Here is a 14,173-nt window from a genome sequence, read left to right as displayed (position 1 = left end):
GCAGCTCCAATAAAGCCTCCCGAATACCCCCATTTTTCCTCCAAGAGCTTCCACTCTCCCACATACTTGCAGTGGAAGATAAGTTTCCCTCCCCGTTTCCCTCCACCGGTCCTTGCACATATACTTATTAACAACTGATAAATCAGCCCTGGCGGCGATCTTTCAATCTGCAATCTGCCCTTCGGCAAGGTGCCCCTCCCAGTATCCGCAGCGAGTGCTGGAGCGTCATCGCCAACGGGGCTACCCCCTTCACTCCGTCGCCCTCAGCAGCTCAACAGTCAGTGGCAACATCGGGACTCCTGTAGGTGTCACTGGTCAGTTCTCTTCTTCCCACGCTGAACTGTATTCCACACCTCCAGGGCCTTGGATGTAAACTTCAGTGCTCTTGTGTCGGCCCGGTACTGCTCCTCAAGCCGAATATTCAGCAGATTCGTTCCCATGTCGATCTAGAAGACTGTGTGTACCTTGTCTCCTAACTTAAATTGCAATCCAATGGGTTAAGTCCACTTTCTGTCATCTGTGTGGCCATGATTGGTTTCATCCCTCGCCTCTTGGAGTGTGGTTTGGGATATGTCTTGGAAAACTTGGACCTCCGAACCCCTGGACTGGATTCCCTTCTTCTCGCCTCCCTCAGGATCAATTCTTTGGGCTTGTGTTCATGAATTTAAACAACCACGTCTCTGGGGGTGTTGATCTGGTGAATCTCTCTTGAGACCTGTCCTGTGGGCCCGGTCTGCCTTAAGCATGGCGTGGTGTTGGAGCAGCTGGAAGAGTTGCATGACACAGCCCTCAATGTCCTCTCCCTCCGTGCCTTCCTTGAGGAATTTAATACGCAAGTTTTCCGTTCTCGCCCGATTTCCCAGGTCATCACACTTGGCACGCATCATCTCAGCACCTCGTTATGCGAAGCCAGGGAGCCCTGCACTTTCAGTTCCAATGCCAGCTCCACCGCCAACCTCTCTCCATGGTCCACTCTGTCCCGCAGCACACTCATCTCTTCCGCAGCTCCCGAGTGGAATCGACCATTTCCCTACGAAGATCAGCTATCCCAAAGTGTAGGGATTGTCGGATGTCCCTCTTTAGGGTACCCAGCGCACGAGTAATCAAGTCGGGCATGGACAGCTGTGCAGCTGCACCTGACTGGGGCGGCTCATATGCTTATTCTTCCATAGCCTGCCTTTGTGGCGTTGGCTTTAACAAAGATGTCTTAATGTCTTGGGGTGTACTCCTTTTCTTGCCTGCCTTGCGCATTTCCCCATTTTCATTGGATCCAAAAATGTCAGGTGGCCCATCACTACCATAGTGTGGGAGAACCAAACGCTGTTTTGGGATCCGGGGTGCTGGGCCCCCTGCTGAGGGTGACTCCTGATGAGGTTCCTTGGTAGGCCAGTGGTTGTAGCTCTATCTCCTCTTACCTGCACCTGTTCAGCTCTCGCTTTGTAGAGCTTCCTCCCCTTCTGCTCCATCACCTCTTATTCAGTAAATGCGGGGCCAGCCACCAAATGCCGGTGATCCACAGGCCTTGTCCTAGTCGTTCTGCCTTCCTGTCCCACATGGATACACCAGCCACCTATATACACTTGTTGAGGCCAGTGGGGAGCCACTCACTGCACCTGGCTTCTTTTAGGCCTTGGAGGGGTCGCTGCATCCCACCGGGGCTCTTCAATTCGTTCTCCTGTGTTCTCACCGCATTTTGTGCGCCCGCCGAGCAGAGGCTCCACTTGCCAGGCTAGCAGGCCACCAGGAGGCTGCGCACGGCACCACCGTAGGCTCCCTTAAATTAGGCTGTCTCTTGCGCCAGCCTGTAGTTTGGGGCCTCCAGGCTTATCACCTCTTTTCCGCTTAGGGTCCACAGCAATGTTGGCAATTTTGCAGCATTATCATGGGCAGGCTTGGCAACAGCAACCACAGCTCGCTCCGACAAAGGGTCAACCAGCTTGCCCAGCTCAGCCCACGCCCACTCTCCTCTCCTCTCTCTGATGCTGGTCCCTGGCCACCATCTGCCAACAGGCACACGGGGGAGGGAGACCCTTCCACGGGCTCTAAGCAGTACGTCCTACCTCCCAGCTCTGGCCTCACTTGCTCTCACGGGTGCCGCTGCAGCACCTCCTTCATGCTGCCAGATTGCGGGTGCTGCCTGCAGGCACACACCAGCTCCTCTCACTCCCGAGCCGCCCTTATTTGCTGCCACGCCTCATGTGTCTCGTTGCTGCACCAGGGTCTTCGCACTCTGCCGCCATCTTTCCCGCACCGCCCCTGGCAGTGTCCCCCAGCCACTGCAGCTTTCATGTCACTGGTGCACAAACACCAGTGCCGCAGCCGACCCTCATTGACACTGGGATCCCTCCTGGGGCCACAACATGAAGATGCCGCCTTTAGGATCCTTTAGCTGGTCGGTGGATGGAGAGGGATGGAGGCGTCCATCCTTCCTCTCTGCCATCTTGGGCAAGCCCCGGGCTTTAATTTTTTCAGTATACAGGCTGAAGTTCCCCTGCCATCACTTCTACTTTACTGGCTAGGCATGCATTCAATGGCCTCTATAAGAAGGCTGCTTTATACTCCCCGATCCAAGTAACCGCTAGCAATCCTTCGCTTAATATTTTGATGTTCATCTGGCTTCTTACCATATAATTAAGATGCCATGTCTTAACTTCCAGACTATCTCCGTGCTTTAAAAGTTGTAGTAGAAGTTCACTAACGAAATCTCAAAACAATGCTGTGTGGAAACTACAAAGGTAATCTCCAGCTTCCATTGGGGAAGTAAATGTTAAGCTTATACAGAGACGTTTTAAGATGTAACTTAGTGTACTTCACCACAGCTGATGTATGCACCCTTTTTGATTTGCAGTAATCCAAAAAGACACTTAATATAAATTTGGTTGCAAAAAAACCTGAACCCAAGCAGCTAGAAATAAAATTTGATGAAATGCCAAAAAGAAATGTAACGTGACTCAACACTGAATACAGCCTATCCTTATTGCAATAAACGCCAGACTGCTATGCTCTGTGTGTGCACCCCAAAATGTTCGGGGCTAAGCTGACAAAGAAGAAAATCATATAGTACAGAAAATGTGCACTTGTATCAACTGTCTATGTAAATCAAACCGCCCGATGTGAAAAAACCTAGTCCGACATCCTATAAATATGCGATGACGGGAAATGTTTTAGAGTTGTAATTTCAACTTGTCCAGTGCTAGTCTTGGTGAAGGCGGCTAGCTTGTAACTGGAAAGATTCCCCTTTGCTTACAATAGAACGCTGTAGGCAGAACTCTTTTTTACAAAACAATCTAAGAACCCTATCTACACAATTTGTGGTAAGTCAGATTCAGGAGGTGAACAAGATGTCCTATTTTGTAAAGCTTTTTTATTAGCAAAGGAAAGAAAGCCCATCTTTCCCCACGTCTAAAGAGGTATTTACCCCAGTCTACAAAAGAAAATAATAAAGGTGCTTGTCTGGATGTCTTTGCAATGAAAATCGGTCCTCTCACACCCCTAGTCTAGTTGTTAAGTCTGTCTCTACCACTAACAAAGAAATAACATAGACTCTCCCAGAACCCATCTGGAAAGGAACTTCGTCTCCATCCAATCAGCTGTTGGCTGAATACAGACCACCGAAAAAAAGTCTCTCTGGTATCTTAAATAAATGTCTATTTTTTTATATCCGGTTTCTTCCAACACGTGCTTGGTTGTGCAATTCCCAATTCAGAAGTATATTCTCTTCCTCTTCTCAGGGTTTGTTCTCGGTAATCCACCGTAGACAATTGTGACTCAACCCCTTTTGCAGTATTGGATTTCTTATCTCCTCCTCTGTGATAGCCTCTCACCCTCTTGTGTTCTCTGGGTTTCCACCCCTGCTTAGAGTACTTTCTCTTCCTCCCTGGCATGGAAGTCTCTCTCTCTTTCATCCTGACATGTGTCTCTCTTCCTCTCAGCATGGGTCTCGCTTTCTCTCTTTATCTCTCTTAGGGCTCTTTCTCTCTCATCCCTGCATGTGGATCCTTCTCCCTCACCATGTCTTGGGGGTCTTTTCTCCCACCCCGGCTTGGGGCTCTTCCTCTCCAACCCTGTCTTGGGGCTTTCTCGCCCCTGCTTGCAGGTCTTTCTCCGCCTGGTTCCCTGGAACAGCCTTGTTTTCTGCAGCAGTGTTCCTCCAGGGAGGCGTTATCGGATCTGTACGCGGAACTGTCACTCTGGTTCCCCCTTGGCTCTGTGTCTTCTCCTTGGCTTTGTTTCTTCCCATCTGCTCTCAGCAGGTCCATGGCATCCGGTTGTGGTGGCCGTTCGACCACCATTGGTGTGGTCGTTTCCCCTCTACGGGCGCAGTTCAGTCTCCTGGTCTGGTAGCCGTGTACGGGAAGACGGTATTCCTCAGGCCCTAGTGCTCCTCTGTTCTACACGAAGTCTGCCTGGGACGTTCTCCGACTCCATCCTCCAGAGTAACGTCTCTCTCTGCTACTCACTCCGCAGAAACTCCTTCCTATTTCTGGTTGCTTTCACAAGTCCTTAAAACTCCCAGCTGTCACTAGATTGGACAATCTCCCATTGCTGCAAGTCAGACACCTTTGTGATCATAAAGGAGTCAGAAATCATATCAGTCTAAGGAACTTGCATACAATTGTCCTTTTTGGTTCCCATATAACCAACAAAAAAATGGTACTGCTCAGGTAAGGGGGAACAAAATAACCCTGTCGGGGGATTCCTTGTTGCCAAGCGGGGTCACTCCAAGTTGGAACCCGCTTGCCCTGTTTCTTAGAGGGTGTTAGGTGTACAAGGCTCACCTCTCTATCCCCAAAATGTGTGTTTTACCATTGGGGGAGAAGTGACACATCCAGGGAATTCGTCATAAGTTCCAGGTGCCAGCATGTTTAAAGAAATGGGGCTGATATTTGGCAAACATCATCATTCATTTCATATAGGTACAAAAGTTCTTCTTAAAAAGTAAGCATCGTGTGGTTGGGTGCTAACCTTCTAGTGCCATCAAAATCAAACTTAGCACTGTGGCAGTCTAGAAAAATGTATTTGATTGAAGTAAAAAAAAAGAGGGGAAAGTGTTTGTTTTAAAGGTCAACACTACATATAACTATACTGTAAAGGTTGCTGTGCAGACTTGCATGAAAGTTCTTGCAGATAGGATATGATATAAGGCATTTATAACGCGCCTGTACAATAGTGTTTCTAGGCGCCATAGGGACGATTGTGCGGTTTTCCATGTCTTGTCCTAATGGCCTTTTAGGCTATGCTCGGTATGATCCTGGCAGTCGTAATCACTGCAGCCTCAAATGTTCATCTTTCGGGTCCCTATAAAAATTTGTTTTGAAATTGTGCTTGTCCGAAGTGTCGTCTACACACTATTGTTTTTTCAGACCAACTTTCATCAAAACCGAATATTCATTTCTTGTGTATACTTCAGCTAATACGTGCCACACAATATGAAAGTAAAGTCTTTAAGGTCAAAAGACACAGAGGTCAGAGGGCCACATTTTATTTTAGTTTGGTTTAGTTTCCACGTCTGAGTTATGTTGCAAGTGTTCAAGACGGCCTGTGACCGACAACCCACTGATCAGCTTCCACCAAGACATTTGAAAAATCAGGATGGAAATGTCTACACTCAAGCTGTTACCCTTTTTGCTCTTTCCTAACAGCTCAGCCTATGCTTTTTACCGTACCCATTAGATTGGAAAGCCCGAAAGGTGGACATTGCTCAGATTAAGCTGCTTCTTACTTGGCTATAATGCAAGGGTGTTACAATCATCTCACCTATCCCACCCTGCCACCTCTTGCATGAAAAAACAATCACTTATGGTTCCCAATCTGCTACAAATAAAATAACAATCACCATTCAAATTACTCCATTGGCTGTAACATTCTTTTTGGGATTGTTAACTATCACATTTGTTTTAGTCACTGGGGTTTTACAGAAGTTGTTGTTCTATAGTATTAAAAAGTAGTATACTTGTGAATACTAATGACAGTGGAAAATCCACTATAGAGGCACATGTCTCCATTTGTGGACTTAACTGATTGAGGTGGAAGATGTTTGCCATTCCTGCCCACTAACATTCCCTCCTTGTTTGCAGTCATACCAAAGGAGCTTGAACTTGCGGCATAGTTGTGCTACCGACGCATCTAAAGTGAACTAGAAATCTAGTAGAGCAGACAATTTTGAGACCATGATTTAATGAGTCACCCAACGGACACATTCACTACAGCATTATTTGAGTCTTGCTAAAGGCCAATTTAAAAGGCCCAATTTCCTTTTTTTGTAGTGAAAAGGTAGCATTTTATGAAAATCACTTTTCAATGCTTGTCCATGCCAGGATAGGCAAGATCTCACAAAGAGCCACCCCAACCCCATAAAACATGACTCGTTAAACGAGGCCTATTGGATATAGGCATGTGTAGCATGTCTCTGCATGTTTAAGAGAACAGCTGGAGATGAACTAAACCGCTTTGTCATACTACTGTTGTGGGCTCATCCATGTCTTCTAAAGTCTAAACATTCAGCTTTCTTTTACCTTTCAGTGCATTCAAGGCCAAAGATCCCACTTCCGCCACCACACCCCCGCCTCTACGGAATGGGATCCTTGCACACAGTGTAGCCCCAAGCCAATTGCAGTCTGTGGAGGGCTCTGGAAAACTTACTGTGGGTGCAGCACAGACTGCCGCTGGTCCCAGCCCTCATATGGCAAGGCGAGGTAATATTTTTAATGCATTTTGTTTACTTTAATTTTCTATGAGTTTATCATTTTCATTTTATACTTTGTGTTCTATTGATTTAAACGTGATGTTCTCTATACTGCTTCTCCCCTAGCATTATTTAATGGTCTGCTACTTTAGAGAAGTACGTGGGATTGAAGGTATTTCCTTATTGATTTTTAGAGGCCTTAATTACTGGTCTGAGATGGCAAATTCAAGCATAATTGTACATACCGTTGAGGTTGTGTAGTATGTACACATGTAGCCATGCATTTCTGCCCGAGAACCTGTGGCTTCCGTATCTGGATCTAGTTTTTTCCAGGTTCCTGTGACAATATCCTTTGTTTTAACATCATCAACAGTATAGTTTTAAGCTGTTTTATTTAATATTGGTAAGCATGGTAACAGAGTAAGTGTGCAACTAGTTATGCTTCATCGGTTCTATATTTTTATAGCATAAAACATTGATGCAACAGTAGAGCTGGCAAGCTGACTTTAAAGTTGGTGAGAGGAACGGCTAACCTCAAGACTCCACAGTCACTAACTTAACTCTGACCTCCTTTCAGGCAGCTATGTTAAGAACAACCTGGTTTTAATTTTTATTTTGCACAATCAAATTGAACACAATTAATCTATTGCTGGTTATGGAACTTTGCCTCTTATGTAAAAAAATGACTGTTGGGCGTGGATATATTCCCAAAAACCAAAACAGTGCAACAGTACTTGCTCATTAGGAGACTATCCTGTGTATCTGTAAGTATTGCAAATATTCATCAACAGACCACACAGAAAATGAGAAAGAATTTTGAAATGCATGTACCGTAAATCATTTGCACATGGTGGCATTTTCCATTTTAGAATGGGTTGTGAAAGGAAACGTGATAGACACAGGGGCTCCTTAGGCAGGGGAACGTTTTAAATGAAGTGTTGGTGCACTAATTGTTTTCCCTTTCTTTCATTTACAGCTACCAAAAAACCAGCTCCAGCACCTCCAAAACCAGTAATCCTAACACCACATGTCCAGATAGTAAATCAGACTTCACCTCTTCCACCCTCTATCTCTCCAAAACCGGTTGCAAGGAGCCCCTCGCCACCCAGTCAGTCTGGAGGTGCTGCCCAGTCCCCATCATATTCCTATGGATCCTTGCCCCGGAGGTTTTCTGGCAACCTCACCGCCATCCATGCCCCAAACCACCCCCCGCCGCAACCACCGACTCTGGTCACTCCACCTCTGCAAGTGAAATCGAATATTAATATAGTTCCACAGCCATCGGCTCTAGCCAGTAGTGAACCTGGCACAGAGCAGACCACTTACACCCCGCCCCACACTCCAACACTGCCAGACATTGCTCTTCTAGGGACACACCAAGCCAACTCTAATCCGTCTCAGAATTCCACTTCGATGGCAGCCAACACAGAAGTATCCCAGCCTTCTCCTCCACAGACTGGTACACTCCCCAGACCCAGGCCTGTCCCAAAACCAAGGAACCGGCCAACCATCCCTCCTCCACCGCAGCCACCTGTGCCGAATGCCATGGGAGAGACGTTGCCTCAATCAACTTCAAAAATAGTCACTGGTAAGCTTTTTCAGCACAAAGTAGTATTGGTGCATCACAACATTGTTCTCACAGGAATGTGTTTTGAAACATGCACACCACAAGCTCCCTCTCCCTTTTTTCATATTACTTAAATGTTTTAGTATATTAACTTGGCTTCAAACACAGCCTGTTAAGCAAGAGCTGCCAAAATCGGGGTGTAATTCCAAGGGCAAGCCTTGCTGAAGGTACCAACGTCTCCAGATTCCATCTTGCATGTGTTTCCTTGTGGTTTAGTTTAGTTTCTTTATTTGTACCACGCGCCGAACCCTGAGGTTGCTGGGCGCCACAGGCGTAGAGCATGTTACAGCAAATTGTTGAGAAAGGAATACAAATTGGGTAGAAATTGGATGCCATGTGCATATATCTTTTGTAAATACAGCAAGCTGGTGTCCTCTGGATCTGTTTCTGTCAGGCACAGAGGACCTTTCCTCGGTGGTGGGGTGGATACTAGTCCAGTACTTTGTTTTTTGATTGGATTCTTGTTTCCTGGTTATTTTGCAAGTATTGCACAGGTTTCAGGCTGATCTTGCACATACCACTAGAATTCTGCATAACATCTCTTATTGAAATGTAATTGTCTATGGAGACCTTCATGTCCGATGTTTTAAGGATGTGTGAGTAAGATTGGGTTATAAAAGGGCTGGGGCCTGAAGGGACAAGTGAAAATGGCTTGGTTAAGACCAGTCCGATCTTTAGACAATTTAGAAATGCGAGGTTGTTAGGTTCTTTGCGGTTTCTTTGAGTGACTTCTATAGTTTTGTGCAAGAACAGAAATGGATGTCTCCCCTCCCCCCCCCTTTGGTTACTTTGCTCAAATTACACATTTTATGTTGCATTTATTTTATTGAGCTTTTGTTAGGCGCCCTATACAACAACATGGTGTTTCCAGGTGGAACAAGGCACAGTGGGGAGGGAACACAGGGAGTAAATTATAATGGCAGAAATAACAGTGATAAACAATCGTGGTCCTACTAGACCTTGTGACATTCGGACGTGCAAGTACAGCGAAGAGAAGTATAGGGAAGAGGGGGAGGTAGCAATGTATGGCAAGCGCTGGTGGGAGCCCGGGAGGGAAGTGCTGAGGGATGCCAGGAGAGGAGCCGCTGGCCAAGTGATAGGACGAGGAATCCCAAGAGTGGGAAGCACAGCCGTCGGGTAGGTGACCCACAAGGGCAGTGCTGGGGAGAGGGTCGAGGGTGTTGCTGGTGGTGACTGGGCAGGGGCCTGGTAACCTCTGTGATTTCATGAAGGTCCTGGCAGCCACTGTCGCCGGCACTGGGGTGATTAGCTGCGAAGGGAAAGAGGTAGAGAAAATCAGTGTTTTGAGAAGTTTCCGGAACGGTCTGGCTCGAGTCTGAGGGGCAGGGAGGCTGTTCCAAAGAGAGGTACCGGCCGACGAGAGAGGCCTGCCCCCCACTCTCTGTTTGTAGAAGCATTTGACAAGCAGAGAGTTGGAATTGGAGGAGCGTAGAGCTCTAGCAGCGAGACAGAGCAGGTTAGTGCCTACATAGGATTGGTTAGCCCAAGTTGTGTATTCTGCATTTTAAAATTGGACATTCTAGCCAGTTCCAAGGATCTCTTTCTGCAGAGAAATTACTCTTAAGCATGAATCATTTTGCTGTTAGAAGTATAGATTTGTTGGAAAATGTTTCAGAATGTCTAGTATAATTTTTTATAATTGTACATTGTAGTTCTCCTGATGAGCAACATGGCCTTTAGGCAACTTGCCATCTTTGTTGACTCAAATGTGTGAATCCGGTTTACCCAACATTGCTTTCCAGGTGATCTACTCTGTGCCCACAGACCAGTATCACATAACAGGAAAATTTGACTTATTGAAACTTTGCCGTTTTAAATGTGCAATGCCCAAGTGCCAAATTGGTTATTTAAGAATATGTTGTTTACCTGTAGCAACTACTGCAGAGTTGGTCCCTTTCTATTACTAGTTTTTTTAATCCAGAGAAGGCAGGGCACCACTGTCTCACTTGCACGATTGCAATACATTTGCTGATTGCCTCACCCTTCAGTGCAATATTTGTTACGCTGCCCAGTTTTAAACACTATGATTGCACAAAAATCAAGTTTGTGGGCACAGCTGTAATGCTCACTTGGACACAGTCCAAAGGGCCCCTGTAGGGGTCTGCTGGGTCCGGAGTAGTGGAAGATGGGTCTGCTTCCGAGGGCGCTGGGCCAGTCCTGGCCCCTTGGGAGTAGCGCCCATGACAACAGCTTGCTACATGGGATGGCTGCTGATACAGGATTAGGAGGCAAATAGGTATTTTATGTTTAATTTCTTGCATTTTTTGTGTTTTCTAAATGAAATAAGAGTAAACCAGAATTGTAGGTAGGTTGTCCATTTTGTTACTACCAATCCCCTCTCATGCTGTAAACTCTTTGTAGGCAGGAAGATTGCCCCCACCTTGGATTGGAGAGTGCCAAGGTTCTGGCCTTGGAGTAAACCACGCTCTCCCCATGTGTTAGTAGCTTTCCAGAATGCTACAATAATAGTGGTTCTGAAAATCCTAAGTGGACCAGCCAGGGTTTCACAGCAGTCTCAATTTAACGCTCTCTTGTTAACGTACGAGCAGTTATGCTGAGACTTGGGCATCCAAGGGTATGGTGTAAAGTGCAATTAATAAGTACAAGAGCTTGATTAGCAATATATTGTCCATACTGGTAAGTACAAAAGTGCTGATATTTATTTAGCAACACATATGTGTTAACTTAGACTCTAAAAGGTTAGTAAAATACTGTATGCATATGTGTAATAGTTTAGTGTCCCAGTTGGAACTCGCACTGTGAGAATTTACACAGATATAACAATAACACTAACCTTAAGAGGAGGGGAAAGATATTAAGTAATTTTACATAGGCCTGATGGGTTTATAAGGCATACCAACACTTAATTACTAAGCTTGACAAGTTTGAACCCTACCCTAGCAAGAAGCGATTAGCAATGGCCATGGTGTTAGGCAGAAACCTGTGCAGTTCCCTCTGGGACCACTACAAAAGATTTAGGACTACAGGTGTTTGGCAGTAAACCTACTTGGTAGCAGTCTGTACCACACAGATTCACTTGGTAGCTGTGGCTGAGCAGTCAGACTTCCCTCAAGAAGAGTTAGGCAGTATACAGAGTATTCACAATAGGTTAAGAGCACACAATAGAACCAGTAAACACTGACCAGGGCTTGGTGTAAAAGAGATATAATTATTTATTTAAAACCACATCTAGATAAACACACAGGCACTAATAGTAAGCAATTCAAAAACACGATCACTAAAAGATATACACTCCCTTAAAAGAATATTAGACCAGTCTTAAGTAAAGCCCCACTTATTTTCAGACAGCGGTGAGCGCTTAACACAGATGGCACTCTAATAATTCGTTTTTTAAAAAAGGGAGAGAAAAGCAGAGATCAACTTGAAACAGATCCCAACACTTTTACAAGAACAGAACAAGAGGGGAAGGCAAAGTAAAACCGTGAATTCAGTCAGTAGGCCGGATCCGCTTTAAGAGGATCGAAACGAAATGTGTCCAAGGTCACACGGTTGCAGTGCACAAAAGTCTTGTAATGGTTCAAAAAGAAGTTGGATCAAAGAAAGGGACCAGTTAGAGTGTCAAGGCGGCCAGCCCAGTCCAGAAGGTTAAGGAGTTATTATTACCTTGTAGCAATCTTTAGAAAGGGAGGCCTGGCGGACACGGTACCTTAAAGTGGTGAGAACGCTCCAGCGGGGGCAGTTGTTCCTGGCAGCGGATGCAAGTCGGTGCCTCGTCCGGGGGAAGAGAGGATCTCGTCGTGGAGGAAGACCGGAGTCCGTTGCACTGCCAGGGAAGAAACCAGCCGCAGAGTTTCTCGGGTAAAAGGAGCGGTCCGTTGATTCGTGGTTCAGTGGTGAGTGGCTATCCGGCTGCCGGGGTGCTTGGCACTGGCAGTTCGACCACAAACCGGGCTGGGGAGCGAAGAAAGAAAGGTAAACTGGTTGTGCCCACCAGTCAGGGGAAGAAGCCTCTCCAGCCGGGAGATCTTCTCTGTCGTCGGGAAGTGGTGAGTCGGTTCTGCAGGGCTCCACCGGTGGTGTCGTCGTGGTAGGTCGGCTCAGCTTCTCCCTAGTCGGATTCTCAGGTCCTATGGCGACTTCTGAAGTTCCAGTCCCCAAAGCCCTGCTTTTATGCAGAAAACCCCCATTCACTCAGCCTAGCTGTCACTCAAACATGCTAAGAGGTGAGCCGGCCGGCTCACCACTTGGGCCAATCACACAAGAGTGCGACTTGAGTTACCAAGGTAACTTAGTCCAGGGTGCCTAAACCCCCTCCCACACCCCCTGTTGTACCCAGACAGAGTGGCACCACTTTTGGAGGCTTCTGTGGAGAAGCCCGCCAAAAAGTGGAACAAAGGGCTCGACTTGGGTTGGAGTCACAGAAGAGAACACAGACGCTATTTTAGAATCGAGTCTTGGCAAAAAATACCATCCGGAGAATTAATATTAATTAAATAAACCGGCGGTATGTTCGAGGCTATGAGAATTAAATAATGAAAGTTGGTAGCCTCGAACAATGGGAAAATCCCATAAGGAAATATTTGCGGTCGAATATAAAAAGTAGTTTCCACTGCCACCAGCCAAAACTCGATCAGGGGGGACGGAGACCTGCCCCCTCGACTAACAGACCCCGGGGCAATCGAATTGCCCCGACCGGTATGTCCACAATATGATGGTTTGTACTGGTTTCTGTTAATAATTTAGGACTAGTAAAGCCAATGGTGACTTTACATGCCCTGGGAGACAGTAGTCAGTCCCAGGGTATGGAGTCTATGGTGGGGTGTCACTATGACACCCCTGTGTTACTGCACGGAGGGTGCTGTGTAACACACATAAGAAAAACACATGAGACCCTATGGAGTAAAGGACCCCATAGCCCATAAAACACATTACCAGTCAAAGGAATACCATAAATCATGTCCAAGAGTGGGAGAAAAAAAGTCTCACTCTTGGCAGGAGGAAAAAACAAACTCCAGAAATCCAGCAAAGCTGCTGGGGGACTCACAAGGTTAGGAAATTCAGCCTAAAGAGAGAATTCTCCCGAACACATGGCAAGTAACCCAGTTCTGATTAATTTAACAATATTTTGTGTTGCTCGCAGTTATCCCTTAGGGGGCACAATGGGTTTGATTCAGTAGTACGCACAGTCAGTGAAATATTTTCTTAGAACAATTAAGTTAGTGTTCCCGGGTCGGGAAGGGACTTCTACCCTTCCCGACTTACTCTTCCAACGAGACCCCCGACAGGATTCTCAGGCTCAAGTTCCACCACTAAAATCCAGGCCAGGTTGTTGCAGTGTTGACTTTGTACTTGGTGGAATGAGTGTAGAACAAGGAAGCTTTAAAACGGGTATGCACCCAGGCTCCTCCAACCCTGATCAGGGTAATCAAGCCAGAGGTGCATCAGAACACTTGGTTCTCTAATGATATTATCTCGAGAGCCCATGAAAGAGCCTGGCGAAAGAATCCGAATCAAACTACCCTATCTATGTACAAACAAGCCGTGAAAGAATTTAAGGCCATGATTATCACTTCCAAATCTACATACGTATAATAGGAGGATCATCAGCGCTCGGTCGAATGTCGGTGAACGTTTCAAGATCCTGGCAGACTTCCAGGACCAATACCCCGACCCCCTTCGCCAGCCACGATCTTGTTAATGATTCTGCCTGATGCCAAGGAATCCATAATGGCTTTACGGCTAAAATTGCCCTCCACAAAGAAACAATCGGGAACATTCAGATCTCATCCCAAGGATTTGACACCCAGAAGAAAAACACCCAAGTTCCCGCCTCCAAAAGTAATAACGTCCCATGCTTTTCTTTCTGTCATTACACGGAA

The 14,173-nt window shown here is 46.3% G+C and overlaps 1 protein-coding gene across 5 annotated transcripts in view; it reads left to right on the top strand.

Annotated features, from left to right (window-relative positions):
- ARHGAP17 (Rho GTPase activating protein 17) overlaps positions 1 to 14,173 on the top strand; it is a 1,009,368-nt gene that overhangs the window by 850,724 nt on the left and 144,471 nt on the right. For all 5 annotated transcript variants that reach the window (XM_069647362.1, XM_069647363.1, XM_069647360.1 and 2 more), the window contains 2 exons: positions 6,523 to 6,695; positions 7,662 to 8,273. In XM_069647362.1, coding sequence (XP_069503463.1) covers positions 6,523 to 6,695; positions 7,662 to 8,273 — 785 coding nt within the window. The remainder of the gene's footprint in view (positions 1 to 6,522; positions 6,696 to 7,661; positions 8,274 to 14,173) is intronic.

The sequence above is a fragment of the Ambystoma mexicanum genome, chromosome 2q (genome assembly GCF_040938575.1).
Source record: "Ambystoma mexicanum isolate Mex_15411 chromosome 2q, UKY_AmexF1_1, whole genome shotgun sequence".
In the NCBI taxonomy this organism is placed as follows: domain Eukaryota; kingdom Metazoa; phylum Chordata; class Amphibia; order Caudata; family Ambystomatidae; genus Ambystoma; species Ambystoma mexicanum.
Note: the sequence above shows the minus strand (reverse complement) of the source record. Positions and strands in the feature narration are given on the sequence as shown.